The 13,763-nt window shown below is 40.6% G+C and overlaps 1 protein-coding gene across 2 annotated transcripts in view; it reads left to right on the top strand.

Annotated features, from left to right (window-relative positions):
• The first annotated feature begins 1,663 nt into the window (after positions 1 to 1,663).
• LOC130481032 (pancreatic secretory granule membrane major glycoprotein GP2-like) overlaps positions 1,664 to 13,763 on the top strand; it is a 51,651-nt gene continuing 39,551 nt past the window's right edge. For both annotated transcript variants that reach the window (XM_056853681.1, XM_056853682.1), the window contains exon 1: positions 1,664 to 1,805. In XM_056853681.1, coding sequence (XP_056709659.1) covers positions 1,724 to 1,805 — 82 coding nt within the window. In that variant the 5' untranslated portion in view covers positions 1,664 to 1,723. The remainder of the gene's footprint in view (positions 1,806 to 13,763) is intronic.

The raw sequence follows: 13,763 nt of genomic DNA, 5'->3' as shown, positions 1-13,763 counted from the left end.
ACAGAAGGCACAAAAGACAATGTAAGAATATGTGCTAAAAAGTGCCTTTGGTTCACTTTAGCCACCTCCCCCCTCCCCACAGCTATTTTGGCGCTTAAAAAGGCACAGGGGAGAAACAAACACCTCATTCCGCCACACTGTGGGTCCAGTGGGTCCTTGTGGCATTTTTAAATTGCCCCATTAGGCTTTAAAATGGCACCGGTAGGACATGTGGATGCCTAGCCATGTCTAGTTTGGCCTTTAGTGAGCATGCCAAGAGAGGCAGGAGGCATGGCACCCTTGCTTTCTGTGCCCACACACTTCAAAGAAGAATGGTTGCTCCAAAAATGAAGGTGAGGAGAATGATGCCAGCTGCTTTGGCTCCCCGTTGGGGGAAAAGGCAGGGTAGAAATGAAGTTGACAAGAAAAACAACGCTGCATATCCCTTGGGTGAAGAGTGCTGCACTAGAGCCCCTGACATCCTAACACATCTCCAGGAACTAATTTATGGGAACAGGGAAGGGAAGGAATGGTTAATACAGTATTTTTGAAATGTTGTAAGTCACTTAGAGAACCTTATGGTTGAAAAGCAAGGTATAAAGGAACACTTAATTTCTTCTGACATCAGTTCCAGAAGCAGCTTGTGAGGCACAGAATGATTACTCTTAAAAATCTAAACTGTCCTTGAGCTCAAAGCATGACTTTCACTGTTCTTTGGACCTTGGCCAGTATTTTGACCATCTTTGTTTATTGACCTTGCTCTCAGATCCTCCAGTCTCACGCCAGGTGAAATCCTGCCCTCCCAAGACTGCAAAAGAAGTTAACGTACAATTCCACTATTGTAAATGACAATTAGGAAAACAGCTTAGCAGCTCTGGACATGTCTGTGTTATATCAGGCCAATTAAACCTTTAGAAGGTTATTAATGGATGACTCTAGTCAGTAATTTTTTCAGTGAAATTCATTCCATATAAATGGGTGGGGCCATTGTCTAGAAATAATAAAAGCTGGGATGTATGTCATTCAAAGTTACTAGTATAATTTTGAGAACAGCAAAGACTTCCTTTCATAATATTCTTGCCTTTTAAAAATATATATGTTTCTTTAGAGATAATGGTGATATTTTTAATAGTACATTTTATGCAAGTGGTTCTTTCTTTCTTTCTTTCTTTCTTTCTTTCTTTCTTTCTTTCTTTCTTTCTTTCTTTCTTTCTTTCTTTCTTTCTTTCTTTCTTTCTTTCTTGTTTCCGAAGAACAAAAGCAAAGACACTGTAAATTATTTACTGCCCCTCTGCAGAGCAGAATGGATGGATATAAAACACCAAGGGAAGAATCCAAAGGGACTGCATGAGGTGAGGGAAGTGCTTCTCCTCCCTCATAAACAGCATGCTAAGTCGCTGCTATAGTAAAAGACAAAAATGTCAGGGGAGGGGAGAAAGGGGTTTTCTTCTTGTGGGGAATTGGTTCTAAAATAGGTAATGAGTTTAGTGTGCGTAATCATGGTCTCCACTAGTTAGCTTTGTGGAATCCTATTGTTAGACCCAGAACACCCTTCTGTCTTGAGATAGGCAGCATTCACTGCTGTGAAGAGATTTAGAAACACTGCAGTGTAAAAGCTGTGAGGGAACCCTTTGTACTAAGCACTCATCCAAACTCTTCCCGTCCAAGCTAGGACACAAACCTCTGGAAGGTCAGAAACAGTCAGGACAAACGGAGTTTCCTGGCTGAGGGAATTTCAGGTCTGATGGCACCTTACAGAATGCCCTTTTCTGCCCTCTTGGCAGTTTCTCTGCTGATTTCTTCAAGTGGGACCAAGACTGGGGAGGGTGAGTTTCTCTCTGCAAAAATTTACTCTGAAAGGATTTCCATGTTTTCTCAAATATTACTGGTCCAGTTCCAAATTTGTCTTTGTTTCGCTGTAGCTAAAGACAAGTGCATCAAAATGTTAACTTTGGAATGTAGTTTATGGCATACATTTAAATTCCTACAGGTTGTGGTAAATATATGTGCAAGAACTTTGCAAATGCTGTTAGTATCAAATAATTATATCTACAGTTGGAAAGATTTGGTTTCTTTATGTAATTTAGATCTAAGGTTTCAAAAAAAAATGCCCTAACCTTTGTTATCATCGTAATATATCATAAAACCTGACACTAACATTCTGCTGTTCAGTGAGACCTTTTTTAAAATTGTGGATGCTTAATTAGGTCAATCTGTCTGTACTATGAGTTAATTGTTTTGCGGTCATATTATGATACATGTTTGGTTTGAACTACAAACACAGACTTAGTTGCACTTCTAGAAAGGTGGGTTATAAACTTTATAATAAATAATGAATTGTTAAAATACCATGTGTGAAAGTCCTGACTTTTGACATTAGTGCCTGTTTATTTCTATAGTGTTGCTTTCATCTAGCTAGTTTATTTATCCCTTCAAAAGAATTAGCTATCAATTACAATGTGATTTTTTGCACCTAAATTATTGGATGACTTCTATTTGTAATAAAAGCATTTCCAACAGAAAAAAAATATGTGGGTGAAATCTTTCACTGAACCATGGTTCAGATTTTGGAGGGACATCTTGAGGAACACAAATAAAGCAGAAGAAAATTATGACAATTAAAGAAGTTTTATTCGTGCACTTATTTGGTATATTTAAATCTTACCATTGGCTCTGAAATGACTTACAAATCAAATCTATTACATATTTGTATTAAACTGAGTTGCTGAGGCCACATTTTTGTTTAAAATCTCTAACATTTTTACCCTTTCCTATTCCAACCCTTATCAGACATCCTTTTTTCTTTATCCTGTCATTTAAACTGGACAGGGAATATACTGGAGGGAACAATATATTGTTTAAGTGCATCTCTGCCATAAATCCTGGAAATGAATTTCTGAGAGAAATCCAATTAAAGTATCTGGAATGAGAGTTTAAATCTTATTTTGTGTATCAATCCAGTAATAATGTACTTATTTACATTACTGCATTACTTTATAGCAGCTTGGCCATATCAAACATGAAAAGCTAACTATTTAATAGATCTTTAAGTAACAAAATACAGAAAGGAGTCAAAAGGGCTTTCAGATGAATGGTTAATGTATTAATAGCAGAAAGCTCTCCATGGTTTATAATACAAATAAAACAAAAACATCAGACTAAAAACATATAGCAATCGCATCTACGGGTTGAGTATCCCTTACCTGGAAAGCCAATATCCAAAAATATTCCAAAATCCAAAACTTCTTGAGCACCCACAAAGGGTAATAAAATGGCATGTGTGCAGGCCGGTCGTGCCAATGGCAGGTTCCCCACGAAGTCCCACATGCAAAACATTATTAAAAATATTGTATAAAATTACCTTCAGGCTATGTATATTGCGTGTGTGTGTGTGTGTGTGTGTGTGTGTAAAGTTCCATCAAGTCGTAGCCAACTTATGGCGACCCCTTTTGGGGTTTTCAGGGCAAGAGACTAACAGAGGTGGTTTGCCAGTGCCTTCCTCTGCACAGCAACCCTGGTATTCCTTGGTGGTCTCCCATCCAAATACTAACCAGGGCTGACCCTACTTAGCTTCTGAGATCTGACGAGATCAGGCTAGCCTGGGCCATCCAGGTCAGGGCCCTATGTATATTAGGTGTACATAAAACATAAATGAATTTCGTGTTTAGACTTGGGTCCCATCCCCAAGATATCTCATTATTTATATGCAAATATTCCAAAATATGGAAAGATCCAAAATATGGAACACTTGTGGTCCCAAGCATTTCAGATAAGGGATACTCAACCTGTATATCCAGTAGAATATAAAACTGTTTTTGTGCCCTTCAATACCCCTTACTTCCTGCTACAATATTGCTTCTACTATGTGGCTGCTGTTTCCCACTCTAAAACATTGAGCCCAGAATGGCTTGGGGTGCTAGTTCAAGTGTGGACATATCTTTGGTTAAGCAAAGGCTACACGGTTAGCTTGCAATGAGGTGACCAGATGATTAAAGTGCAGGGTGCCCGTGTCACTAACCTTTAGGTAGAGTTACAGTTGCCATGCGTAGCGCAGAGGTTGTGGGAGACCCAGGTTCAAAACCCCATTCTGCCAGAAAATTTGCCCAGCATTCACTCTCAATCTAACCTACTTCACACACTGCCTTGGAGGAAGGGTGAAAGATGCATTCATGGAAATAAAGAGGAATGAATGGTCTGCAGGTACAGAGAACGTGCCTCTTGTCCTGTTCGATATTATAGGAGTAAGAGAAGCTGTATTTGCATTAGCTGCTTCTGTACAGCCATCTGTGTGGCATCTGGCTACCTTCCAGCTGCCTGAATTTAGCACAGTCCAGTTGTGTTGCTGTTGTGCAGGATTCTTGCTGGCACTCTTCTTACTTCCCGGGAATTAAGTGCTGTTTCTTGGCTACTTGCTGACAGATCGGCACCTACAGGGCTTTTGCTTCTTTCAAAGAGGTTCCAGGAATTTGAAAAAGAAGCTGTTCTTCTCATCCTACATTTACGTGTGCCCTGCAAGGTAAATTCTCTCAATTAGACCTATCAGGATCAGCCTTCATATTTTTTTGGCATTATTATGCTCTTTAGTACATTACACATTCAGTCGCTAAATGGTTGACTGAAAAGAAGAAGGCAAAAGCACATCCTTTCTTTCACAGTATTTATTTTTAGAACAGCTCCTGTCTCCAGGGAGGCTCAATAACCTGCTGGTTTGGCTTGCATCCTGCTTGCCAGTTGCCAAAAAAAGAAATGTTTGCCAAACTGTTTGTCTATATCCGAACAAAGTTGGAAGTGTCCATTTCCGTGAATAGACTGCTTTCTTGCAGCTGCCCCCTCACGCCACCTGTCTGCCACTGCTGCCACCTCCAATTGCTAAAAGCCACGGTATTGGAAGAAAAATTTGCTTGAGATTTTGAGTGGGCTTACTACTTAGCTATGAGAGATTTGCTATGTTAATAAGTAAATCCATTTCCCTTTAGCAGTTCATTAGAAAGACCTTTGGGTCCCCTTCTGTAATTTATGTTCCTCTAAGATCTGTGTGCCTTCATTGGCTGCCCATGAGCCTAGCTAAAACTGTGACCAATTCAGAACAGAATAAAAGCTGGCAACATGCCCTCTGTAGGTTTATTTAAAGGATTCATCTAACCAACCAGGTACATGTAGATAAGTTTAATGGCCCACCCATTGTTGGTCCCCTATCTTTCTCAGCACTCCGGTATGCCTTAATGGCATATGGACCAGAGCTGACAGGGAACAGCAGGCACTGTTCTCCCAAGATGAACCAAAGATTCTGGGGCTCTGGAAGCCATCTTGGCACCTGTGTAAAGGCTTTGGTTGCTATAAGACAAAGATGGGTTATTTGGGGTAAGCTGAGACAATAAGGAGTAAATGAGTCCCCCTTGTATTCATAATGAATTCACCTTCCAGCTCTATCTAACTTGCAGAATAGATTAAACCAGAACATCTCTTGTCTACTCCTCCCTTCCTTGGAGAACGCCTAAGACATGTTCCTATGTCTAAAACTTTATATTGATGACATTACAGGTAGTTAATTAGGCAAATGAAGGTAGTATTCTCCTTTGCCCTTACCTCCTATTCTTTCAAACTTTAATATCTCAACTACTCAAGGAGTAATTAAACTTTTTGTCCCTGGAAAAACTCATTGCGTTTCCAGTAACATACAGCCCCAGGACTCATTTTTGGGTATAAGTACTGCCCCCATCATAATTCAAAGTGTGTACATGTTTTCTTGGATCCAGTCGCAACACCCTGTACTTGCATGTGCGGCCTTTATCGCTGTACTTCTGAGAGACGCTGGTCGTTTCTCTGCTACTCAGTGCTGCTATGATTTGGATGTCGCATTCTTCTGACTGGTAAATACTGCCCTCAACACCCTCATGTTCTTGTGTCCACCTCTTCCTCTCTTTTATTTCTTAAGTGCTTGTGTGTTTCAGGTGTGTGATTTTATGGTTGTAAGTGTGTGTTTGAAAGTTATTTTTCAATAAAATCCCTTAAAATTATAACATGCTTCCTTATTTAAGGATGTGATAATCCTCATAAAAATTGAAGAAAAGATTCCGTACCCCTCCCTCTTGCTAAGCATAGTCCCTAAGCTAATTCCCCCATCTTAAAAAGAGGCTATTTTAAAGGTTAACGCTATGACTCCAGGGGCATACACCCCCAAAAAGATTTTATTGGAAGACTGCAAGTGCTACAGCAGCTGCAAGCCTAAAGCACCAACGTGTTCCTCATGACTGAGGCACAGCCAGGTCATGCAGCACAAACAGCTGCTACCCTAGAAGCAGGCACCAAACGGCCTGACACAGTGCTCAAAATGAATGTCAGCAGCACACATCGAGGCAAATCTGATCAGGTAGCATAAGGAAGTTCAATCTGCCATTTGTGTTTGTGTCACAGGTTGCAACATCCTTGTCTGGAAACTGTACCTGGGTATGTGTTTCTAGTCTCATAGGCACACTGTCCCTTCTTCATCCCAACAAGCCACCAAGTGCCTACCCTCCTTGCTTGCTCTCTAAACCATCCAATAATCTCCTCTTGGCTCTCAGATTCTGAACTATATGTCAACCTTCTGCTTCATGTGGGTCAACTTATGTTGCAGCATAGAATTGTGATGCTTCAGATGAAATGCCATCCTATCTCTGCAGAGCAAACCATAACTCATTTCTGCAACTGTGTTTCAATCAATTTGTTTCCAAATATTTCATTTTTGCTTCATCTTTGCATTCATTCTTTTCCCTTTTCTACTGACTTACCTAGTAAACAGTCAGCCCTGGTTAGTATGTGGATGGGAGACCACCAAGGAATACCAGGGTTGCTGTGCAAAGGAAGGCACTGGCAAACCATCTCTGTTAGTCTCTTGCCATGAAAACCCCAAAAGGGGTCACCGTAAGTCGGCTGCGACTTGACGGCACTTTACACACACACCTAGTAAACACTTTTCTGGCATTATCTTTAGGTAATTCTCACTGAGGCTGATGGCTTGACATTCCAAAAAGGCAAGCAGAACTGTAGAGCTGACAGAGGGAAGTGTTTGGTACCATAAGATTGGGAGTCAGACTTTACAGGGGGCACAGTGGCAGATGTTTTCCTTCCATAATCATGAAGACAGTAAGGCAAAGCAGCCATTTGGGAGCCACAGGGAGATAACTGGGCCTTGGGCTAGAATCTTATCTCAGAAGCAGACACAAATCCCTGCCTCTTTCTTCTTGTGCACACAAGACATTCAAGATGAGTATGTATGTATGTAAGTGCCATCAAGTCACAACCAACTTACGGTGACCCTAGCAAGGGCTTTCCAGGCAAGTGAGAAGCAGAGGTGGTTTGCTGCTGCCTTCCTCTGCAGAGCCTTCCTGTTGGTCTACCATCCACAGGGTTGCCAACCTCCAGGTACTCTGGGTACACAATATAACCTATGCTGAGAATAGCAATTCAGGATAATAAGATCAGCACAATAGCTCACAATATTAATATAGTCTATTAATAAAATCAAAGACAATGAAAAAATTCCTTGTATTGCATATAAGGGTGAGGAACATAAACAATATCAAATACTGTATTCTGCTCAGGCTATAGTCACCTAACAGTGATTCATACAAAAGTACAGGGCAACAGAAATGTAAACAGCAGCAGCACAAACAATGTCAAGTACTGTATTCTGCTCAGGTTAAGGTCACCTGGCAATATTTCATACAAAAGTACTGAATAACACAAAATCTTCAATACGGTAATAGCAACACAATTTTCTTCAATGGTGGCACAGACGACACCTCTAGTTTGGTAGTCGTTTCGCTAACAGCTTCTTCAGTTATTCCTCAGTGTTTGCATTTATGGGCAAAAATACCTCTGAAATAATACATAAAAAAGCACTTAATACTGCTATACAGTATTTTTCTTATGCCCCAAGACCACAACGGGGCCCCCGCCGCAGACCACAACAGCGGCAACAAACCTAATAGTTAACTTGTCCTCTAGAATTTTTACTCAAGAGGAAGAACAAGTGTTGAATCTTGGCCTTGGCTTTGTACCCACCCCCTGTTATTCAGTGTTTCAAATGCGAGTGGACTTGTACAAACAATTTCGAGTTATTAAATTAAAAGAATTCTTTAAGGGGCATTCCAGTGTCACTCATGATTTTCGCCCAAAGTCTACTTTTATACCTAAGAATTCGAGCCACTACATTAACACGTTTCAATCCCTGGTTTTAAGGGATATAGATAAACTTGAGAAATGTAGGGGGATCCGAAGCGGGGGAGTTCGGACTTCGGCACGGCCCGAATAAAAACGGGCTGAATTTTGCCGAAGCCAAACTATACCGAATTTTTTTTTCAACAGCCCTAATCAGCTGTACTATGATTTTGACCTGTATAATTCTTGGGGGATACTATAGCTATCTTAACCTCATTTGAGGACAGGAAAGACAGCAGGGTCTGCTCTCTTGAGAAATTGGTAAGGTTCCTTTGATTCTATCCCTTGATATAAATTATTTTTGAGAAATGTTGTTACATTATACATTATGTTATGATCTTTCAGAGGCCACTGGCCCTATTAAAAGGAAAGCATTACTTCAGGAAATCCATTGTGATCTTTACTAACATTGTGGTAAGCTTATTTTTACAAATTGCTCCTTTCTGTAATAATGTATTGTATAGCAGTATTAAGTGCTTTTTTATGTATTATTTCAGAGGTATTTTTGCCCATAAATGCAAACACTGAGAAATAACTGAAGAAGCTGTTAGCGAAATGACTACCAAACTAGAGGTGTCGTCTGTGCCACCATTGAAGAAAATTGTGTTGCTATTATTGAAGATTTTGTGTTATTCAGTACTTTTGTATGAAATATAACCTGAGCAGAATACAGTACTTGACATTGTTTGTGCTGCTGTTTAAATTTTTGTTGCCCTGTACTTTTGTATGAATCACTGTTAGGTGACTATAACCTGAGCAGAATACAGTATTTGATATTGTTTATGTTCCTCACCCTTATATGCAATACAAGGAATATTTTCATTGTCTTTGCTTTTATTAATAGACTATATTAATATAGTGAGCTATCGTGCTGATCTTATTATCCAGAACCTCCAGGTACTAGCTGGAGATCTCCTGCTATTACAACTGATCTCTACCTGATAGAGATCGGTTCACCTGAAGAAAATGGCCACTTTGGCAATTTATGGCATTGAAGTCCCTCCCCACCCCAAATCCCACCCTCCTCAGGCTCCACCCCCAAAACCTCCCACTGGTGGTGAAGAGGAACCTGGCAACCCTAACCATCCAAGTACCAACCCTGCTTAGCATCCAAGATCTGATGAGATTGGGCTATACAATGTAGCCCCCCCCATGTGAATACTTGATGGTACACAGACACACCAAAGTGGGCTGGAAATTTCATGGAAATAGCAGTTTAGTTTTCTTAAACCAGCGATCAGTTACACATAATTGTTCAAAGTTACTTGTAACGATTCCATAAGCTAAGGAAATATTTTTTCCGGTTTTTCCTGTTTCCTAAATCCATTTACCTTCTGATCTCATTGCTAAACCTCAGCTTCTACTTGGTAGAAATATAATAGTGTGTATTAGACCCAAGATGAGACCTTTGATACATAAGCCATGAAAAGCATGAAGCTAACTCATCTTCCATTTTAGCTACCCAAAGGCTGATGATCCCTTCCTGAATGCAAATTACAGTGTTTTGTCAAGTCAATGACTTCGGTGACATTTCAGGAGACAAGCAGTATGTAAGAACCTTCAATGACTCTAGAAGAAGAACTGCTGATGCAATTTGATCTCCTCCCTACAAACGAACAATCATGCATACTTGAAAGATTAGAACTTGTAAAGAGTAAACTTCAGGGGAATAGGAAAAAAGGGAAGCTAGGACGAACACAAACTTGTGAGGACCCAGAGCAACTGATATCGTTGGGGACTTGGATCACATAACCGACATGTGTGGATGAAAACAGGAAGATAAGCAAGGGTGAGGAAGCACTGACGTTCAGAGCTAATGATGGAAGTCCTGATACATATCAAAGCAAAGATCGTACGCCTCAGGAGACATCAATATATACATCGGGCACGCCTAGATGTACAAATGGATCAAGGAATAATCAACTCCCTGACCCCATTGTTCCCATTAAGGTACCAAATGGTTGTGTCTTTCATGATCCTGATGGAGCCCTTGAAGAGATCCAGCAGGCAGATTGACTACAGAAGAGATCTCTCAATGATATTGAGATTTTATCGTGGAATGTGGCAGCTTGGACTCGCTGCCTGTCTCAATATCCGGATATCCCTTTCTCAAGATGCAATTATGATATCATTGCTGTGCAGGAAACATGGTCAGATGCAGATTTGGTCCTGGATGGATTTAATATCTTTAAGATTAATGCAGTACCAGGGAAGGGCCTGGGAAGACTAAAAGGGGGCCTAGCTGTTCTCATTTCAACCACCCTGAGGGTGAAATGTATAATGAAACCTTCTCTGAAACAGTTAGCTATGGCAACTATTGTAACCTGGGAGAAGGGAAGCCTGGTCTTGATAAATGTTTATTTACCTCCTGTAAGTATAAAGGTACTGGTGGCTTTTGGAACATTATGTAAGAGAATTAATTTTCGACCATCCACAGGCCTCATGCATGCTGGTAGGTGATTTAAATGCACGCTTAGGTCCTAATGATATCTGCTTAGCTACTAAATATAAGATGACCTTCAGTGCTTCTGATGAGGGTCATGAATATCCACACCACCCCAGGGTCTTTAAAGATCAGTATGCAAATTTTTGCTGGGGCTTGCTTATTTAAATTTGCTTATAAATTGGGGTTATATATTTTGAACGGCTCCAACTGGGGATGGGATGACATCCCAGGAGAATATACCTTTATGGCAGGGACTAGGACTAGCTCAATTGATTATGTGCTAGTCTGTAAAGCCCTGTTTCCTCAGGTAGGAAAATTTAAAGTCCTGCCCTATTTAGAGGGTGATCATTTCCCCCTATTCTTGCAGATCTGTCTAGATACAGAGGACCTACATCTTGTGACCCCATTCCCCATACAAATTTCTCCCCCGGCTCATTTTGGCTGTCGAGCAAGATGGTCCTCAAAACTTGCACAGAGGCTGAAGGACTGCCTAATTAGGGATGACTCCCCTCTGTGTGACCATCTAGGGGTGGGACAATCAGTAGTTTCGGATCCCATAGCAGATTATGAAAAACTGGTGGGCAAACTAAGGCCTATACTCTTCCATCCCTCTACAGATAGGATAGCGAGACCAGGAAATTTTAATAAGCCTTGGTTTGACTCAAGGTGCATAGTAGCAAAAAATGAGTTGAAGAAAGCCTATCAGCGCTGTTGAAATACAGAAGAGAACTCAAAGACGGAAGCTTACTCTTCACTGTTAATTTTAAAAAGAGAATATAAAGCCCTGATCCAGTGCAGAAAAAAGGAATATTCTAGAGAGTTATGGCAAGAGCTCATCAAGGCTGCTAAAGATAAAAAATCATCTCTGTTTTGGAAGTTGGTTTCCAGTCATTTTACTAAACCAGGGTCATTAACAGCATCTTGTATCCCTCCAGATAGATGGGTCTGCTTTTTTTAGTGAAATGTATAGGGATGAAGTGCCTCCCCTTCCTCCCTTTGAAATAGAGAACCTTTCAAAATGGCCTTCTGTAACCCCAGGGGAAACTGAATCCCTCATTACCCAGCTGAGGAATGCCAAAGCTCCAGGGCCTGATGGAATCCCCCCCCCCAGTTCTTAAAAGTGAACAAGGAGTGGTGGGCCTCTTTTCTGGCCCCTCTTTTCACATACATTAACGAGACTGGCCTTATTCCCAAATTGTGGGGTACAGCTATAATAGTGCCTTTTTACAAAAAAGGCCAAAAAGAGGACCCGGCAAATTATAGGCCAGTCAGTCTGTTGAATATTACAGCTAAGCTGTATGCGAAATATCTACTAGACAAAGTGATTCTTTGGATGGAACAAGAAAAGATCCTAGTCGATGAGCAAGCAGGTTAGCCGGCAATAATCCCCAGATCTCAAGCCATGTTGCTAGATGCTGCATGATAATATGTAGGGCTTGGAAATCACAGCTGTAATTTTTAACTTTAATTTATTTATTTTAATATTTTCATATTCTATTTTGATAGTGTTCTTATGGTTTGTCCTCAAATCTGCCTTGTCTTTGTTAGTAAGCTGATGACATGCATTTCTGTATTTTTATAATGCTGGTCAAATGACCATAATAAATTGGAATTGAATTGAAATTGAACCTTCAATGGAATTGTGTAACACTTCAAATAAGAAAACGAATCAAGCAGCTAAAACATTTCTGTAATTTCAAAGGAACATAATGCCTTCTGGTTGTTCCAATTGACCGGGATATTTGCTCACCTAATATTTTTTAATGATGTGAGCTAGTTTGACTGGACAGTGTAAAGATACAGTTATCAAAGCAAAAACAGATCCCCAAAGACTAATAACTGGCTGTTGACACATTAGATTACAGTGTAAAAGTAGGAAGAAGAAAGAAGTAGACAACAGTATGGCTGGCCAACAGCTCACTCAGGTGGGTTGAGAAAGAGCAGGCAAAAGTAAGCAAGATGATAAGGATCCAAAGCAGGCAGAAGCTGGATTTGGATTTTCTGCATCAGGTGCTAAAAATGTCTCCACTCAACCTTGCAAATGCTATAGTTTTCATTTGCAAGGTTCTTCTAACCAGCAGAGAAGCAAGAACATTGATACCTGAAATACCATACATTTGGATAAATAACAGCACGTGGTACATTTACAATGCAATCCTAAAAAGAATACCACCCTTCGAAGCCCACTGACTACAATGTATTGTTACTATTGAATGGGTACAATTGGAGTGTGTGTATTCTTTGTAGAATATTCTTGTGTCAAATTTGGATGCCTAAAGTTGGGCCTTATAAACCAACCTTCTGATTAATGCAAGAAATCCAAAGCTAGAGCATCTCTGACAGATGGCTGTTCAACCTCTGCTTGAAAACCATGAGAAAAGGTGAGCCTCTCATCCCCGGCCCCCAAGGCAATTAATTGAAGAGCTCTTATGGCTAGGAAGTCTGTCCTAATATTCAGCAGAGATTTACACTCCTGAAACTTAAGCACATTGGATCTAGTCCTGTCCTCTGGAGCTGCAATGCCTTTTCAGTCCTTTCCCTCCTCCCTGGGAAAACCAGGTTCCTCCAACTTTTCATCATAGGATTTGTTTTACAGATCCATCATCTTCATTGCCCTCCATTCAGCCTGTTCCTGTTTAGATGCATCCTTGTCAAAGTGTTCCACTCAAATTAGACATACTTCTTAGTGAAGAATAGAGTAGAACTATTACTTCTCATGACTTTGATTCCATGCCTTCTTTAATGCATCTGTCAGGAGCAAGCCATGAGGATGGTATGCGATAGTGTGATTGAGCTGCCTCCCAGCTGCTGTTGTGCTATTCTGTCCAAGGCCAGTCTGTGCCCCGTTTAGTCTTCATAGATTCCCATACTGTGGGAAATGCCAAGTACCCCTTCCTGCCTCTGGGAGGGGGGTTGCCTGGGTTATCAGTTATCTCCTTTTGCTCCCCTGCTAAATTTGCCCGTTTGCCCTCTGACGAAGAAATGACCAGTCCTTAATTTTAATGGTAGGTTTGTTGTAGCTGTGAGAGACAGAATAACAATAGGAAAACCCCCAGAAACCCAGAAGACAAAAGTCAGAGATTGATGTGCATTATAATGAGGGAAATAAGTATTTGATCCCCTATCAACCAGCCAG

The sequence above is a fragment of the Euleptes europaea genome, chromosome 7 (assembly GCF_029931775.1).
Source record: "Euleptes europaea isolate rEulEur1 chromosome 7, rEulEur1.hap1, whole genome shotgun sequence".
In the NCBI taxonomy this organism is placed as follows: Eukaryota; Metazoa; Chordata; class Lepidosauria; order Squamata; family Sphaerodactylidae; genus Euleptes; species Euleptes europaea.
This window is presented reverse-complemented; position numbering and strand designations above follow the sequence as displayed.